This window comes from Mytilus trossulus, chromosome 13 (assembly GCF_036588685.1).
Source record: "Mytilus trossulus isolate FHL-02 chromosome 13, PNRI_Mtr1.1.1.hap1, whole genome shotgun sequence".
In the NCBI taxonomy this organism is placed as follows: Eukaryota; Metazoa; Mollusca; class Bivalvia; order Mytilida; family Mytilidae; genus Mytilus; species Mytilus trossulus.
The window spans coordinates 10,469,687-10,489,821 of NC_086385.1; the positions used below are offsets into that span (position 1 = coordinate 10,469,687).

Genomic DNA, 20,135 nt, shown 5'->3' on the forward strand with positions numbered 1-20,135 from the left:
AGTGATTTTTCTCTATAATTTATCTTTTTAGCCATTTTCTCTATTCTTTATATTTTTGGCCTATCTTTCTTGATTCAGCATTCTATTAATCTCTTATTCTTTATTTTTTGTACTTTTTCCCTCTTTATTTTTTTTGCGTATTTTGTACACCCTTTTGCCAAATATTCTGTATACCCAATCAACACCCTCAAACACGTTCAGTTTTCATTTGTTTTAAATCATTTAATGACACAAAACGTAGATTTTTGCAAGTTTCATAGGGGCAGAAAAACATTTATAGTAAATTGAATCGATTTTTACTTTCCTTATCTTGATTGAAGAAAAAATTAGTATATTTTGAAAAACTTTTCAAACCAATATTTTTTAAACTAATAATTTGTTATTTATTTTATTTATAATTTTAGGTACTAGCAAAATAACAACAAATAAACATATACATGACGGAACAAATACAGCATAAGCAAATAAAGTTGAATTTCCCTTTTCTCTTGCTGTCTTTAGGAACAATATGAAAAAGTAAGAAAAATTAAATAAATCAATGTTTAAAAATAATTCTGAATCCAGCATTTAATTTTTTTTTATTAAACAATAGCAAAATAAGATTTATAATTTTAAGAAAAATAAATGTTATTCATAAATTCATCAAGAGTTAAATTTTTGGATCATACACTTGGAATTGAATTCAATTATCACATATATAAATGAGATCTTCCATTTAAAGGGACTGTTAGATATATAAGACCTCTATATTTAGAACTACATAATTTGTATGGAAAACAAAAAAGTTTATATATATAGTTTGTGTGACTCTGTGTCTTAAAAGACTATGCTCCTTTTTAAGGGAAAGTATACATATATGTAAGTATCTTCTTATATCTATATATAGAACATAAATATTGCACACACAATTGATCTTGGGTTTCCAAGTCAAATCAGTCAGTGGTTTGATGAATGTTATATCATTTTAACCTCCTCCATTTAAAAGTGCCTAGAGAAGTCCAATTCAAAATTTCCTATGGAGGCTTTAACTACCGTATGGCGGGTTATTTTCGCAGAGTGTAAATTTTTGCAAAACAAAATCCCCAAAATAAATTCGCCTATATTAAGTCCAAATATCATTCAAAGGTATTGATAAAAAATTTGAACTCGCCAAAATAATAACTGCCAAAATATTTCTTAAACCTAATTCAATGAAAATAGTGAAATTTTACAACCGCCACAATAACTCCCTTTACAGTATAACAGCCAATCAATAGGGTTTCCACAAAGATCCATAATTTTCCAAATATTTTCCCTGAAATTAAGTTGTCCATTAAAAAAGAACAGATTTTTCTTAACATAATACCCAAGGGGGAGGGGTAGGAGGGGTCCTGATCCCGAAATCATGACTTAAAAACATGAAATCCTGAGGTCCCAAATTTAAAGAATCATCCCAACAATCAAAAATTTGAAAAAAGAATTCTAGGATCTCGAAAGGATCAATCCCGAAATCCCGAGCTTAAAAACACACTATCCCAACGTCCTGAAAACGGTCCTTGCCCCCAACCCCCATCCTTCACCCAAGCTCTCTTCTGAAAATTAGTCGCCTTCGTGTCTCAAGCACCAGGACCATGTCCAGAAGCCATATACTGTTTTTGAGGAAAATCATTTCATTTCAGAATCAAAGGCAAAATAGTGTGACTAATAGTCATTTTGTCTTTGTCTTCTATAAAAAAAAAAAGAAAAAAAGAAAAAAAGAAATACTAGCAACTAGCAATCACACCACCATCTTCTACACAAGCTCTTATATGAAATGAACTAATACATGTAATAAAAAAAGTGTGAAAAAAACATCTTTTATTTGAGAGATCACATAGGGATTTGATGACCCTGATTCTATAAGCACTCTAGGTCTTGTGGATTGAACTGAATTTGTAAAATAATTTTTTTTTAGACAAAAACAAAAAAAATCAATTTATTTTATCATGTTTTATTAGAATTTACAATTTTTGTCTCCCTTTTTGAAAGTCATGCAAGATTGACCAGTTATAATTTGATAAAAGGGAGGCAACTCCAAAACAAATGTTCCCCATTTCAATTCTTAAGTCTAGAAAACAACAAAAAACATGAAGATTGAACTAGTTGTTCTTGCTCCAATGGGAGACAACTCCTGTTACCTCCATGGGAAATAACTCTTGCAATTCCTTGCAAGGGAAATAACTTTTGAAGATACTGAAAGGACAAATTAAAAAAAACATTTGAACAGACAATAAACAGATTTTAATCTGTCAACTTATAGCTCATTTCCTAATGCATGTACAGCAAGACATTGGTTGGCTAGCTTGTTTTGTTTGTATATTGTACAATAGTAATTTAGATAACGCCCAATTGATGAAACAACTATTAACAAGATTGAGTTGCCTATATTTATTTTTTGAAGATGTGAATCTTGAGTACAAAGCTTAGGTAAATATTCATACAAACAAGGCAAACATGTCAACCAAAGTTTTACTCTACACGCTTTAGGAAATTAGCTGTAACCATTACACAACACATATATATCACATTGTATATAGAAATAAATGTACAAAATGTCACTAATACTATGACAACCGCCATTGTGAGCAAAACTCCTTAATTATGCTATGAACAAAAGAAAGACATTGCTGAGTTATTTAGGCCTGCTATATTTTTGAAAAATTTTGTAGAAATTATATTTTTTACTATCATTGTCCTTAATAATTTTTGATTTAATTTGATATTTATGAAAAATAAATAATTCTTAGTGTGAAAAAGGTTATTGTTGTGTGAAGAATGTCATTAATGTGAGGAAAATGTCATTGGTTTGTGTGGAAAATTTAATTGATTTGTGGGAAATGTCATTGGTTTGTGTGGATAATGTCATTGATTTGTGTTAAAACTGTCATTGGTTTGTGTGTTATCTATTAATTTAACTAAAACAACAGACCTTTTCATACAAGTTAAAAATTTACAATGTTGATTATGAAATGACTATATTAAAATAACACTTTCTGATTTTTTGCTTCTGACTAGAAAACAAAATAAACATTTTAAAACTAAGTGACTACATTTTATCAGGCAAAACAATAGATGTATATTTTAACAGGAAATTACCAGATTAACAATTATCAGCCTACAAATCTATTGCACTATTAAATCATTAAGGTTTCAATAAAGGGAGTGAATTACCATTTTTGTCCTATGTTTAGATTTAGATGACAAACTAATCCCTTTGAAATCCTTATCAGAACATTATTGGAAGTTCTTAAACTAAGGGTAAAGGATGGATTCTTAGTTTGAAACTGAAGGCTGTTCTTAGAAGAAAAAAAATACTTTGGCTCACATCATGTGATGGATTTGTGTCCGATTTTAAATTGAACTTTTTTTAAGAAGAAAATAATCTCACATAATTGCCCATTTATCCTGGTACCCAACCTTTACAGAAGCAATAAATATATCAGACTTCTTCCATGAACCATATATGTAAAAATCATACAATTGTACTGCATACCTGCCAACTGTTCAAAATGCCCATTTGGGTTTTACACTCATGGTCCCTCATATATTAGTCCTACAAAATCTTCAAAGGGGCCTTCAAATATATTTTTAATGTTGTTTTTTTGGCTTTTTCATACTTCTACAAGCCTATAGGTTTTGTACAATCAATAGTTTTGTTTAAAATTGTGGACAAAGTTCTTACAAAATTTCCATTTGAGAGCTTCCATGGGGGGAAATCCCCCACAAATAGTGACAGTTGGCAGGTATGAAGCAAAGTGTTTATAATTGCAAATTTATAAAAAATAATCTTTGAAATATAAAAAAATTTTAAATGACAACATGTATGTATATCTTGAAATTTTTCATTTTTCATTTACATGGAAAAGTAAGAACTGATTTGTGTTACAATGGTAAAGTGCATTCTTAATATTCAAATATGATAACAATTATATTTCAACATGAATGACTTAAAAATGTTATATGATTTTTATGTTCGGTGGAACATTTTATATTTGATTTTAAAATAAGTAACGAACAATGATCAACAATGTGAAAGGAAATTTACAATTCATATAACTTCCTTACAATAAAATTCTCCTAAAATGCCTACTCAAGAAATGTTTTCATATTCAAATTTTATGGCAAAATCTTCTATAAGAAAATGCTGTTCCCATCTATATCTGCCTAAAATTGTATCTTGCATATATCTTCTCATTGTTTTCTTAATTTTTCACCAACCTTTTTTCCAAATGCAAACAAAATGAAAATGTACAACCATAAAAATTTTGAGGTATTGCTTGTCTGTTTTCTTAAATTTAAAATTTAAATACAGTATCTCAGTACCATAAGAAGAAAAAAATCAGCAAAAATTCATCCGAAAAAAAAAAAATATGTCAATACAAGCCAAAAATCTTAAGCTTATCATTGGCTTATATGTTAACAACCAATCAACACCAGTTATACCAATTGTGGAGATAAAAAAAAAGGTCTATATCTTTTCATTCTAGTATTGTAGATCTTCTTATTTGGTGCACTTTTTATTAACAAAAAAAATTATTAGCAGAACCTTCTGAAATTGTTACTGTGTATTCATAATTATTCGTTGAATTCCAATTTTCGTGAATTTCAGTACAGATGAATCATATGTTCAACATTTTTCATATGCAGTATATGGATTTGGCCAATTAAGCCATTAATGCAAATATCTATGCAAATACAAGTTTACATAAATCCACGAAAGTTAGTACCCCCCAAAAAAAATCCACAGTATAGGCAAAACCTTCTGAAATTTGTGTATTAAAACTGTATGTTTCTTCCTTGCTAAGGTGTATAGGCTGTCAAGACTCCAGAAATCTGTAAAAGCATTCTTGTACATCTTTTATTCCTATCTAGCCTAAAGAATTGCTAGCCTGGCCTACTGTAACCATATAGAACTCCTATTGTAAAATTTCCTCACACAAAATAATTTCGCTACAATTAAAGACTATACTCTGACTGTTGTCCGTATTCTAGGACGTGGTCTTGAAGGAGATGATGATTTTAATAAAAGTTCGTCCATTTCAGGAATCAACTTTAATCCGGGAATGTTGAACACTGACGATGCTGAAATATCAAATAGTTAAATTAATTTATGAATGAATCAGGAGGCTGATGTTTAGTGGAGGTGGTTTGTCAGTGAGGTTCATTTGAAAATGTTTGGGTTTTACCAAATACTTTTAATCTGTTAAGGTGGTACCCAACACTTTCACTAAATCAATTTGGCTCGTTTAATTTCATAAAATTTTTGTCAAAGTATTAACTTTGACCCTTTAACAAAAATATCAAAAATTTTGAAAATTTTGAAACAACCGTTTTGTCAGAAAAATTACACTGGTTATATAGCAGTTGAAAAACACCAATTTTGATCATTGTGTCCTTTTACAACTCAATGTAATTAAAACGTTCAGCTGACTTTACAGAGTTATCTCCCTGTAGTGTTAGGTACCACCTTAATGGTTGTAAATTGAATTTGTGTTATAGGCTTACATCTCAGGCATCATTAGATCTAGAGTTCATTGCAGAACCAATGTTTTGGAAAAAATAAGTCCTGCAAAATTTGCATTTTTTGTTAAATGCCAGAAAAACTTATTTTCGTGCACATACCTACCAAATATTCAAAATGCGCATGGGGGTTTTGCATGCAAGATGGCTGTCATAGCCCTAAAAAATCTTCAAGGGGGCTTGCAGATACATTTTAACGTTGGTTTTTTTTTTACATCTCCATACTTTTATAAGCCTAAATTCATTGGAAAATTAATTGTTTTGTTTAAATTGTGGACAAAATTGCGTGCAGCTGTTCTGTCCTATCTATGTAGAATTAATATTGGATGAAAAGTAAGTTAATACCACAAATTCAATTTTAAACAATAAACAGATTAAAAGTATTTGGTAAAACCAAAATTATACACATTCTACAATCATTTCATTTTACATTGTTTTCAATGGAAGTGTTACTTTTTTCCAGGTGTATATATCAAGTTTGAGACATTACACCAGGGCTTGCATTCATAAACTTTCGAGCACGAGTTTCGTGCTCAGCCTCAAAAGTTCCTGTCATTGCCCACCTTAATGATTTTCTTTGATTATCATAATAAATAATTATGGATACATTGGTTACCATGGTTACAGGTTTAAATGCTTTGAAATCAATTAATGGTATTATCATACATAAATAAGTTTAGTTGTGCATTATAAAGTTAGATTTTAGTGATCAAAACTACTAGAAAGATTAAGAAAAAAAAAAAAAAAAATATGTAAATATTCTCTAATTTATCTCTTGAATACAATAATGAACGTTTTGTCAACATAAAAATCACGCAAATATATTCAACATTTTTCACTTGACTTAAAAAAACTGGAAATCTTTTTACTGTACTTAAAAGTAACTGAGAGACTATACAAAAGAATTAAGTTCAATAATTTAAAGACCAATAAATACTGAAAAATATTTTTTTTATATCAGAATATTGATCCCCTATCCATTTTCATCTGGATTTATTTTTAGACCTTACTAAGCAAAGCAAAGCTTGTGTACCTTATTAAGAGGTTAAACAAGCTATTAATGCAGGTTTAATTCAAAATTTCCTAAATAGAAAATGCCTTAGTCAGGTATATGACAGTTGTTATCATTTTGTTTGTGATGTGTTTGAGCTTTTGATTTTGAACACAAACATATGTAATACTTTAACTACAATTTTGTAATCATAATATTGTAAACGAAAGGTCTTTTTCAGTCCTGATCCTGAAATTCCTGGCTTAAAAACATGAAATCCTGAGGTCCTTATGTTAAAGAAAATTAAATCCCGACATCCCGAAATTCGTAAAAAGAATTCCCGGATCCTGAAAGGTTCAATCTTGAAATCCCGAGCTTAAAACCAGAAGTCCTCTCTATTCTGTAAAACCCATCAATACCCTCAAAAATTATTTTATCACACATGTGATTAGCATTTTTTTTATTTATTCTAAGATTTGAACAAAGTTTTCATTTTTTCCATTACCTAATTAAGAAAAACTATTAAAGTATTAAGTATCACACAAATTCTATTTATTTAAGGAGGTAAACCAAGGTTGAGGGAGATAACTCTTAAAATCAGTATGTTTGTGTCAACCATTTTCATTAAAATATATTCTAAGCTTCTAGGTCAAATAGATTATTTCCAATCTGTTTCAGGTAGATGCTTAGGACACATTGATGAAACTTGACTTTTACAAACGCATAACTGATTTGAAGAGTTATCTCCCTGAACCAAGGTCAACCCCATTAAAAGAAATCTTACCAAGTTCATATTTATTCTTTTACCTTTGCCAAAAAAGAAAAACAAGAAAAATTAAATACACTATAATTAATTACAAAATTTACAACAGACTCAACAACATAATCCTAATTTATTCAAAATTTGCCTTTTATGTTTCCATACCTGCCAACTATTCAAAATGCCCATTGGGGTTTTACATGAAAGATGTTTTTTATAGTCCTACAAAACATTCAAGGGGGCCTTCAAATATATTCTAATGTGTTTTTTTGGCTTCTTCATGCTTTAACAAGCTCATAGCCATTGTTAAATTAATTGTTTTCTTTAAAATAGTGGACAAAATTGCTCTTACAAAATTTCCATTTGGGAGCCCCCATGGGCAAAATCCCCCCCCCCCCCCAAATAGTGACAGGGGTATATGTGTTTCTTTTTCGTTCCAATTTCTGTCATTTTACTATATATTGTGTTCATAAATGTTTATTGTGAGGATGAGTTCACACAATCTACATCTTAGCTTATTGACATTTGGTATCTTTCGTCCTTCTTTTACATAACTCTAAAAGTAGTAGGGGCAATAAAACTATTGTTTGATCCAAATGTTAATGCAAATGGAAACATTAAAATACATGGTCTAATATATCATATTTATGTCCTACCCAAACTTTACAAAAAAAAGATTAATTGATATGATTGCCAGTGAGACAATTCACAAACGACAGTATAATGATTTTTTTTTAATATCTGTTAGGCCAAAAATAAAATTTAAATTTTTTGTTTAATGCTACCATTCTAAACATATGACTTGGGAAAATTATTGTGGACACAAATTCTTTCAAGTTTTGTCTTTAAGATTTTTTCTTGCTCTTGTTTTCTTGTATAAAACATGTTTATAATTGTGTTGGGCGGTAAAAAAAGTCTCTCTCTTCTCCCAAACCCTATGAGGCATAGGTAGGCAACATCGTAAAAAAAAAATTTGTGGGTTGCCCTATAGAGGATCTCATTCTCATGAAATAACTTACCATCAGGAATCTCGTGAATTTTTGGAGGAAGATCGTTAAAATATTCATGTCTCATCGCTGATTGAGCTGATATCCTTTTCTGTGGACACATCTTAAAAAAAAATTTGAAAACAACATGTTAAATAATTTCATGCGTCCTAAAGTGCTATTCTGGATTTACCTTCATCAGAAATGCTCAAACCTAAACATTTGAATCCGAGGATGTATAAGTACCGAAACTGTTGAAGAGCTATATGTAAAAGACATTTAAAATAAACAGCCAAATTCAACTAAAGTCAACTTTGCCTGAGGGAGATGAAACCTTAGTTTCTTAATAATTTCAAAATTTATAAACGGACAATTTTAGAAAGGTTTGTTAAATCATGTCAGTACCGAAGTAAAAATATTTTGTTTCGTGGCTACATGACAAAATAAAATACACTTGTAATGAATAAAGAATACCTAACCAAATATTTTCGAGGTTTTTAATTGTTTTTGAATTCTTAAATACTTTTACAAAATATACTTTTTTGAAGTCAAGGTCTTATGTTGATGGTTTAATGCACTGTGCTTTTTTTTGTTTTTGTGGGTATCAATTTTCGTGGATTGATAAAAACTTGCATGTTTGTGGATATTTGATTCTGATGTTTTGCCAATTTGCATACAAAGCCCATAGAAAATTTGTAATTCATTGAACATTTGTAATTTGTTGTTCAACACATGTATCCATGAAACAAACAAAAAATTGGTATGCAACAAATAACAATGGATCCACAGTATTGTGATAAATTGTTTGTCCTTACACAACAGCCCGGGTGGATTTTGCTTTTTCTACCGACCCATCGTGGACAGCCCACCCATGCCCACTCCAGCTATAATCTCTCTTTTTGTAAAAATATTGATTACAAATGCTTATCTGCTTTTTACAACTGATTGTACTTGCAAGTCTTTTGATTAAACAAAAGAAATTACATGCCCACTCCTAAGGGTGGGCAGAGTGGACAAGCTAGAAATATTGCCCATCCGGTGTCCACTCCCACTGTGGATGGATGGACAAAGCAAAATCCACCTGAGCTGTAGAGTAGCTCTTACCATGCTGGAGGTGTAAAATGTTTGTTTTTGCTGTTTGATAGTGATTTCAAAATTTATACACATTCCCTCATCCTAAAGTTTTTTTCTTGGCATGTTCATCATGTTTGTGGTAAAAGTTTAGTCCTAATTCAAACACACGTGGAGCAGAATCTGCTGACTATTTTTGAGCACATAAGATCAATCCCTTTGTTTCTTAATTATCTGTACAAAAAACACAGTCTACCCAAGTCTCAATATATTACTTCCTCTATGAAATTAAACAGAGACACCACACCGTACGGTAATTTCACATGCATTTTTTTGTGAGATTTCTGAAGAATGGATAAAAATTCAAGATTACTTATCACGATTTTAGAAAAATATGCATACAAATACAAATATCCGCCTGCAAGATCTAATCATTGCAATACCCCATAAATTGCAATAATCACATTTATAGAAAGTGTCCATTGTACATGAATGCCCCACTCACACGATTTTTATCTATGTTTAGTGGAACATGAAATTGGGATAAAAAGTCTAATTTGGCAATTAAATCAGAAAGATCATAGCATAGGGATTATGTATATCAAGTTTCAAGTTGATTGGACTTCAATTTCATCAAAAACTACTTTGACAAAAAACTTAATCCTGAAATTTGCACTGTCATTTTCTATGTTCAGTGAACAGTGAAATTAGGGTGAAAACTCTAATTTGAAAAACCTGAAGCGGTACAGATGGATGAACAGATTAAAAGACACAACAAACAAACAGACAAACGGACGAACAGACAGATGAACAAACCAAGGGATGCACAGACCAGAAAACATAATGCCCCTCCTCTATCATAGGTGTGGCATAAAATCCTTACAAATATATATAATTTACAGTATGATAAATAAAACATCATTCATACCTGCAGAAATTGACTAGCAAGATCTTCAGCACTAGGAATGAAAGACAGTTTTGGAATTGCTAATGACAACGAAGACACTCTCTCATACATAACAAACTTTTCTGTAAAATAAAACAAATATGTCAGTAATATAATATTATAATATTATTCATACAGTGAAAACCGACTAAAATGATTCCTGTTTAAAGTGATAACCTGTATAAAACAAACATGTTCGTAAGCACTGTCATATCAAATTGTATGTATTGTGAACCTGATAAAACCGAACATCGGCCAAATTGAACAAAATCTTTACAATCCCAAAGAGGTTCGGTTTAAACAGGTTTCACTGTATTCTGAAACAGAGATATTTAAAATCTACAACTAAAGCTACAGAAAACAAGGTAATCTTTGTGTCATTATTAAACATTACATTGTATTATATTTATAGTTTTTCCTGTACTTTTTTTAATTTGTTTATTGTTTTAAGGGAGATAATAATATTTAAAACATATGATTATCTCCCTTAGAACAGAAGATTTTTTTTTTTTAAAGTACATGAAAACCTTTTTGAAGGTATAATAAACATGTAACATACAGCCTCTCAATTTAAAACTCCATCATTCACATTTTACTCCCTTCATACCAAGATTTATTTATTTTTTATATAGATAAGGCCGTTGGTTCTCAGGTTTGAATGGTTTTACACTAGTAATTTTGGGGCCCTTTATAGCTTGTTATTCGGTGTGAGCCAAGGCTCCGTGTAGAAGGCCATACATTGACCAATAATTGTTAACCTTTTTTTTAAATTATTTGGATTGAGGGTTGTCTCATTGGCACTAACACCACATCTTCCTATATGTAAACACAACACTTTACGATATGAACATAAGAAAAAGTAACTATGTTAATGAAACACCAATACAATTCTAATCACAGGTTAATTTCAAATCAAATGTTAAGTTTTTCGTTGGGATCCATGCTGCCTCCTTCATACAATTATCTTATTTTCAATAAGGAAAAATCAAATGGTAAAATCAAAGCTTAATCAAAGTGCTTGTAAGCACTGAGGGGTAAAGATTGCTTCAATTTATTAAGTGGGAAGTAAAATTAAATATTGCAATTGGTTGTTGTTGATTAAACAGCAATTCTAGACAAAGGAAGATAACTCCAATTTTTGAAAATAGCTTTAACAATGATTTCATTGTTATAGTTAGAACATATATTAGATTACTGCACCTTGCAAAAGTAATGTAATTTTCTTAACAAGTGTAACATCATTTAGTGCCTTGAATATCTGATCATATATTACATCAATAAATTACTGGAAATGTTCATGGATAGGATGTACAGCATATTCTGATCAATGCAGTATATTCTGTGTAGCAAAAAAAGATAGAGATAAGTCTTGGAAGATTTAGCTATCAAGTCAGTCCTATAAGGTTTGATTGCATTTCATGGAATCTTTACCTAAAAACATCAAATGGACAACAACTGTCATATTCCTGACTAGGGTGAGGGGCGATAGGACCTTTATCGAGGCTCCAGGATCTGGTGTTTTTAAGCCCAGATTTTCGTGATCATGACCCTTCCTAACCTCGTTTAGGATCACTTCCAAGCAGCATCCTATTTTTTTTAACTTACTTCTATCATACTGAGGTAATTTAGAGACATCCTTCCAAGTGTTGTCTGTTGGGGTTCCCAGCACCTAAAAATAGACATCATGATGAGATCTAAATTTAGCATTTATAGTAAAAAGAATTGATCATGTCATTGTATTAATTAGGCAATACAATTTGAATTATTTAAGCAACGGTTTTTTATTTGTTTAGATGAGGCAATCAGACTGTAAAGGTTAAAATATATTTGATAGTCATTATTCCATTTTTATTGAGTCATAACACTGGATTTTGATAAATATAAACAATCAATATTACTATACTATTCATTATTGCCCCTGAAAGGTTGAACCATTGAAAAATGTACCCAAAAATAAAAGTACTTTCATCATTAATAATTAGTCCAAAGTAGAGCTTAGTGCTGACAAAACACTGAATTGAGTTATCTTTCTTATTCCTTAACTAATAAACAGTATCATAATTACAAAACATAACTGATAAAACCCTTGAAAAATTATCAACCTATTTTTACTTACCCTAAATATTTTATCTAACTGATCATAGGAATCTTTCATACCAGGAAATGTTGGAGCACCAGCTATCATCTCTGTGAATATACAGCCAACACCCCTAAAAATACATGCATAACAATAAATAACTCCTATGACAATAGGAGCACCTCCTATCATTTCTGTGAATATACAGCATACACCCCTTAAAAATACATGTATAACAATGAATAACTCCTATGACAATAGGAGCACCTCCTATCATCTCTGTAAATATACAGCCTACACCCCTGCAAAATACATGTATAACAATAAATAACTCCTATGACAATAGGAGCACCTCCTATCAACTCCGTGAATAAACAACCTACACCCCAACAAAATAAATGTATAACAATCTTTTTTTTAAAAAAACCTTCAAAATCTTGAGTCCTGTCAGTTCTACGTCAAACAGAAAAAAAAGCAAGTTTTGCAAACCCTTTTCAAATTGGTGTTAAAATTCCAGTGGAAAATATGTTATTGATATCAGGATGCAAATTTGTTAATGGATATCGAGGTGGTACCTAACATTACAAGGAGATAACTCTAAAATCACAGAAATGTTTTAATCACATTGTATTGTTAAGGAAATATTAAGCTTCTAAATGCTAAAAGTTAGTGTTTGTCAAATTGCAATATATCCAACCAATTTTTGTGAGAAAGTGACTGTTTTTGTTGTAGAAATGTTTACATTTTTTTCAAAGGCAAATATTTGTCAAAATTTTATGAAAATTAATAATAAACGATTTAAATTAATTTTTATCAAGGTGTTGGGTACCACCTTAATTTGAACCTTGCATTGTACTATACAAAAGGTTCAACCAGATTTCTATTGTTTTAGTAAGAAGGTAACATTGGAATTAAAAATATTCTATTCTTTAAACTCACCACATATCTAAAGACACTGAATAATTTGTGGACCCCAGTAACACATCAGGAGGCCTGTACCATAATGTGACTACTTCATTCGAGTATGTGTGACTAGGAATAGATTTAGCCCTAGCTAAACCTGTAATATAAAATATAAAAAATCTATTAATCATTGCTAGAAAATACAGAAATTCTGTATTTAATGATAACATTTTTATTCAAATCAGACAATAACTTCATTTTTTTTATCTCTGACTGTATATACTGACTTTTATTTTCTTGGACAGCTTTATTTTTTACCATAAACATACATATGCTTTTTAGAAAGTTTAAATGCATTAAACTTATGAGGTTTTTAAACAATGGGTTAATAATGAGATAGTTTGGTAATTTTTTTCATAATGAGTTTTGTTTTTTTAATTTTTTGATAAATAAAAGTCGTCTCCCCTAAGATTTTCAAATTCAAAACGTGAGGCTTGCCAATCATTTTAACTATTCAAAATTTAGCTGTCGATTGTGGATAAATATTGTATTATACAAGATTTGTTGGTAGAATTTATTTTCTCTAGTGATTTACAAACAAAATGCAGACTTAATTATGCCTTCTTTTCAAATGACCTGCAAAAAGATGTTTTTTCTATGTGATGTCGCCTTTTTTCATACAGTCACAATAGGAAATTTAGAGGAAAGCAAGAAAATTTGATGTTATAATAGAATTTTGACCAATGAAGAAGTGAGATCAAACGATCCACACGTTGATTAAATCAAAATGATCAACATGTCAGGAAAGGGATAAATCGTGTAAGAATTAGAGAAATAAAAGTTATCTCCGCTAAGTATTGTTTTTTCTGCACCTTGTAATCTCACCTATCACAACTTACCAAAATCAGCTAACTTGAGATCACCCTGTTCACTTATTAACAAGTTTTGAGGCTTCAGATCCCTGAAATTAAAATAACACTATTCAGATATATAAAATGATTCACATAATAACATGATTCACATAAATAACATGATTCATATATATAAAATGAGTCAATAAGTTTCAAGTGGATTGAACTTCAACTTCATCAAAAACTGCATCCACCAAAAACTTTAACCTGAAGCAGGACAGATGGACAAATGGACTAAAGAACAGACAAACGAACAAACGAACAAACGAACTAAGGAACGAACAAATGAACAGTCGGACCCACAGACCAGAAAACATAATGCCCATAAATGGGGCATAAAAATCAAGATTGCTGAATTTTCATTGCTCGTAAAATCTTTTCAAATACTTTTAACATTCTGGGACTTTGTCTCTTTTAGGAGACTGAACATGTATTGTCCCATAGATGTTGTTTTATTATGTCCTTTAAGTATTACCAGTCAAATTGACCAATGGACGGTCACAATTCTTCAATTATAGTACTGTTATTCCTTACATAACACAATAGACCTTTAGTGGTCATCACACTGTGTTTATAACTCCGCTCAGCTCTTAAGAAAATTACATTACACTGCTTTTTGAAGTATAATACTATGGCCCTGACTTAAGGATGTTTGTTCCTCTACTTTTTAAATTTTTGCCAGATTTTCGGAATCCTCAGGTTGTATCCATGTATTAACCTTAAAATATTTTGCCTACTAACCCCTACTTTTCTTTTCATATTTTTATTACATATTATTTAAAAAGCCATATTTCAAAATCTTATAAAATCCTTGTTATTATTTCATAGTTTTTAACAAAATAGGTGCCAATGTTAAGTGAAAGAAAAATCTAGAGAGAATTATTTCCCCCCAAATTTTCAATGACTTAATTATATCTCAAAAACAAGCACAAGGACCCTCCATTTTTCTGCTCTTTTAGTTTCTTTATTTATCTACTTTCAATTTATAACAGTCTTTTGAAAAGCTTGTTATGTTTAAATAGAAAAGCGAACATCCTTAATAACTTTGAACTCATGATGTTTGACCAGAACTTATCAAGTCATCTTCCGGTTGCTTGTGAAACTAAAGAAACACTTCCAAAAGACGCAAAAAACAGTCCAATAAATTGATTATCATGTTATTTGCATAATAATATTGTAAAATCAACATGTGCATCCTGGACAACGTATGGATTCATATCTGTGTATACAATATGTACATTTCTGTAAATAAATTTTGTGCATGTGCAACGTTCTGGTGGAGGATTTCTTTACAATTTGGAATAACTTGTGAATAAAATTGAAAAAGGAAATGGTGAATATGTCAAAGCGACAACCACCCGACCATAGAGCAAACAACATTTTTAAAACTAATCCATTAAGGGAAACACAGCTAGGTGTATGTGCTCCAATGCTGGAGGGATCTACATAAAGAAGAAGAAACAGACAACCTGTTAATTAGTACATACCTATGTAAAATTTTCCTCGTATGACAATATCGCAGTCCTCTCAGTAATTGGAATAAAAATATCTGTAAAAAAAAAGTAAGTTATCAATATTCTGGTCATAAATGAAATCATAAATATACAAATATTCAAGGTCAGTTTGGTCGAAATTGGGGATGCAATTTAAAACAGCCATTTAAATCAGAAGAAAACTGTATTGTATTTTAAGCTATATGAAGGCATCTAATGGTGATTTGATGGTTGCAAATTAAGTTAATTGGTGATGCATTAAAATACAATATTGTTATATCCATTCTAATGAAACTGACAGAAAAAAGCTTCATATCATACATTCAAAATCTGTCATACATTTGAGAGTATGGTCTTGAGGAAACAATGATAGTTCGTTGGAAGGGGACAATAAATAACTGGCCTGTATTAAAAGAGAGCCATATATCTTGCACGTTAAAGACATCCTTGTAGATTTTTAAAAAAAGCAGGCTAATGCCGCTCCAAGGCAGTACTTGCACCCGCAAAGTGGAAAAGGGATAAATTTAAGTTGCAAAACTTGTTTCCCAATCCACTATAGATAAATATGTTTAAACTAATCACTAACATTCACTGTGAAAAATAAATGACAAGAGATCATGTTTGAGTTACCCCCTTTGTGTTTATAAATTTTCAATGTTTATTGTTGCTGAAATGTTTACAACATACCTTTACATTAAAAGCAGTCAAACCTCCTGGATGTCTCTCTAAATACTGACTTAAGTCTGTATGCTGGAAAATAAATATCAAGACATATTTAATTAAGGAATGACTGTATTATTTTTTCTGTTTATGAAGAAATAACATAAAAAATTTGGTGCACACTGAATAACGTGCGTAGCAGGTTATTTAACAGTGTGCACCAAATTTTTTATGTTATTTCGAATAGACAGAAAAAATATAGCAGTCATTTCTTAACATTAAATTCTAAATTCCATTTTAAATCGTAGAAAACCATAGAAAAACGTTGATGATGCCATGGTCACATGACTAAATTATGTCTATGGGCTCATAAAAAAATAACATCAGCCAATCAGAAGACGTGTTACATCCAAAATTAAATTATTAAACATTAGAACATAACCATACATGAGGCTCAATCTTAAATTATTAAGCGGGGAAATTAATAAATCAAGTGAACCAAGGCCTAAACAGTTAAAGAAAAGGTACAAAAGATACCAGAGGATTATTCAAACTCATAGATAAACAATAATGTGTCCCCAGTACATGGATGCTCCATCCGCACTATCATTTTCTATGTTCAATGGACCGTGAAAATTGGGGAAAGATTATATCATAAGGAACATGTGTACTAAGTTTCAGGTTGATTGGACTTCAACTTCATCAAAAACTACCTCGCCTAAAAACTTTAACCTGCAGCAGGACAGACGAACGGATGAAGGGATGGAAGGATGCACAGACCAGAAAACATAATGCCCATAAATAGGGCATAAAATAAACTGACATTGAACGCCATGGTTAGAAAAGAAAAAGACAAACAAACAAAAGTACACAAAACACAACATAGAAAAAAAGAAAGAATAAGCAACACAAACCCCAAAACAGTAAATTGAAACCATACTAATTATCATTGCTATGCACATTTACAGATATTTAATTGCAAGGTTTTAGGTATGGACAAAAATGCTAGATTAATTATTGCAATTTCCAAAAAAATTGCATAAAGAAACAGTATACATATCAGATCTCAGCATGACAGTTCTTATCATTCCAGATACTCAACAAGACATATTATTCCTATTAATAGACCTCATAATAATTTATGAATCCACAGTAAAAATATGTTACCTGCAGTGTTAAACCTAATTAAAGGGAAATAACTCTTATTTCTCTAAAACTGACATTTTACAAAAAGATAGATTTTTTACTTACCACATATTCAAAGACAAATGTTAATGTTTCTTTCGTGTGAATTATATCGTGTAGTGTGACTATATTGGCGTGTTTAAGTCCTCGTAACAATGAAGCTGTAAGTAAAAATAAGATTTAGTTTAATACAGACAAATGTTTAAAATAACAGGCCCCTAACCATGCAAACCAGGTATGGGAGGTATTTAGAGTAATGTGCTTAGACTTAAGATGGTACCTAACACTACAGGGAGATAACTCTGTAAAATCAGCTTAACGTTTAAATTACTTTGTGTTGTTAAGGGAATATTAAGCTTCTCAATGATCAAAATTAGTGTTTGTCAAACTGCTATATAACCAGACTGAGTGTAATTTTTTTGATAAATTGGAGGTTCAAATTTATTGAATTTTTTATATTTTTGTCAAAGGGTCAGTATAATATTTTGTCAAAATTTAAGAAAAAATAAACGAGCCACATAAATTTTAGTCAAGGTGTTTGGTACCACCTTAAATAGTCAAACCACAATTAGGCATCCTACTTTAATTTAATCTAGAATTAATTTTTTCAGGAGGTTTAGGGTTGTAGTTAAATCATTTTTGTCGTCACTGGAAAAGATACAACAGAAGACTTAATTGATCATAGTTAAAGACACTACAGTGAGTACATTGACAGCTATACATGTAGAAGTTGAGAAAAATAGAAATAAAGGTAATGTGTTACCTAAAATTACAAACATTTCCAGCCTTTATAATCTATTTAATACCAAGTATCACTGGCCAAGAAGTCAGTCTGACCAATACTTAATTTTATCTCCATTTTATTCATATTCAATAAAAACTTTCAAACGATTTTATTGCAAACCTATTTCTCAGCTAACAATGATAAATCCTATCTTATTAAAAATTCATATCAATTTCCAGATAACAGGTCAATATTAGCTAATTAGGGAACTTAAATCAATTTCTAAAGGCTGTTACACATGAAAATAAAGATTAATGGTATAATTGACTAAATCACAGGTTGATCAAACATATACATAAGTCTATACTGTAAACCAACTTATTTTTCGTGGATACTTAATTTTGCATTATACCAATTCTAGTCAATTTCGCGGCTTTTAAAATTCACGATTTTCTTATTTTCTTGATGTAGATTAAGAAAGATTTACTTATTCAGGACAATTTATATTCGCAATATTTTTCTCCTCACAAAAGTCACTTAAATAAATGGCTTGAGACAATAAATTGGTTTACAGTAGTCAGTCTGAAATTTCCCCGTCGATTAATTTTTTACAACTTATGCAAGTGGAAAAAGAAAGTTTTCAACTGTATTTTTATACTTGGTGTGACATCTTATTCTCATCCACAAAGATGGACATTATAGAATTATAAGAAGATAAAGAAGAGTTATTGGAATTTTCAACTGTATTTTTGTACCAAGTGTAACATCTATTTTCCCCATCTACAAATTACTGGAAATCCATTAGCTACCTATTTCTCTACTTATTCCAAATAAATTACTCTGCACAGCTGACCTATCAAAATAATAGATACTAAAAACCTACAATAATGTCTTTCTAGGTCAGACATGTCCATATATAATTCATTTATTACCAATTACACAAGAATTATATATATTTCTCTGGATAAAGCAAAAAAATCTTTAATTATTCCTGCTTAATGTTCTGTCTATTATATATTTTTATCCCTTTGACAAAGGACATAATAGAATTGTTTGATTTTTTTAACTGCTAGTTATACCAAATGTAATATTTATTTTCCTATACATTATAGAATTTTTTAATTGTATTTTTATACAAAGTAATAATACAAATAACAGAATGTCTTCTGGAAATTTTTAACTGTATTTTTATACCAGGTGTAACAACTATTTCCATCCACTAAGAAGAACATTATATAATTATGAAAATTTTCAACTGCATTTTCATATTTAGTGTGACATCTTATTTCCTCAAAGAAGAAGATAAATATTGAAGAATTATAGGATTTTTCAATAGTATTTTTATACCAAGTGTAACATCTGTTTCAACTTCTACAAATTATTGGAAATCCATTAGGTACCTATTTCTCTACTTTATTCCAAATAAATTACTTTTATTACTTATTACACAAGAGTTATATATATATTTCTCTGGATAATAAAATCCCATAAAATTCCTTAATTATTCCTGCTTAATGTTCTGCCTATAATATACCTATAATTGTTGTTTTATTTCATAAGATTTGGGTATGTAACTATTAAATGTACTCATAATTTTGCATTAAGCTCTCAGAATAAGTTAGAGTACAGTTGAAATGTCTGTCCTCATTTCCTTAAGCTTTTTACTTAATGATCCAATAACATAATTAGTTTGTTGTGCATGTCTTTAGAAATATAAAAGAATGTGTCCCCATATGTTCAAGGGACAAAGATATACTGTGTTTGTAACTATGCAAGAGTCAATGTATATTCTAATTCAAAACAACTGGAGTTTTGTTTTCTTTGAAACTTAATGAAATTTGTTTCTATATGTTGTTTTAAGAAGTTGCTAGGGGTTTTAAGTGTGGAAAC

General features: G+C 30.2%; 1 protein-coding gene across 2 annotated transcripts in view; it reads right to left on the reverse strand.

Moving 5' to 3' along the window:
- Positions 1–2,244: 2,244 nt before the first annotated feature.
- LOC134695189 (cyclin-dependent kinase 14-like) overlaps positions 2,245–20,135 on the reverse strand; it is a 51,718-nt gene continuing 33,827 nt past the window's right edge. Inside the window, exons 8-18 of one of the 2 annotated variants that reach the window (XM_063556400.1) lie at positions 17,588–17,682; positions 16,364–16,426; positions 15,671–15,732; positions 14,172–14,233; positions 13,309–13,429; positions 12,409–12,502; positions 11,898–11,961; positions 10,275–10,375; positions 8,309–8,399; positions 7,314–7,336; positions 2,245–5,100 (exon numbers count right to left, since the gene is read on the reverse strand). In XM_063556400.1, coding sequence (XP_063412470.1) covers positions 5,071–5,100; positions 7,314–7,336; positions 8,309–8,399; positions 10,275–10,375; positions 11,898–11,961; positions 12,409–12,502; positions 13,309–13,429; positions 14,172–14,233; positions 15,671–15,732; positions 16,364–16,426; positions 17,588–17,682 — 806 coding nt within the window. In that variant the 3' untranslated portion in view covers positions 2,245–5,070. The remainder of the gene's footprint in view (positions 5,101–7,313; positions 7,337–8,308; positions 8,400–10,274; positions 10,376–11,897; positions 11,962–12,408; positions 12,503–13,308; positions 13,430–14,171; positions 14,234–15,670; positions 15,733–16,363; positions 16,427–17,587; positions 17,683–20,135) is intronic. The other variant, XM_063556399.1, reaches the window with a different exon arrangement.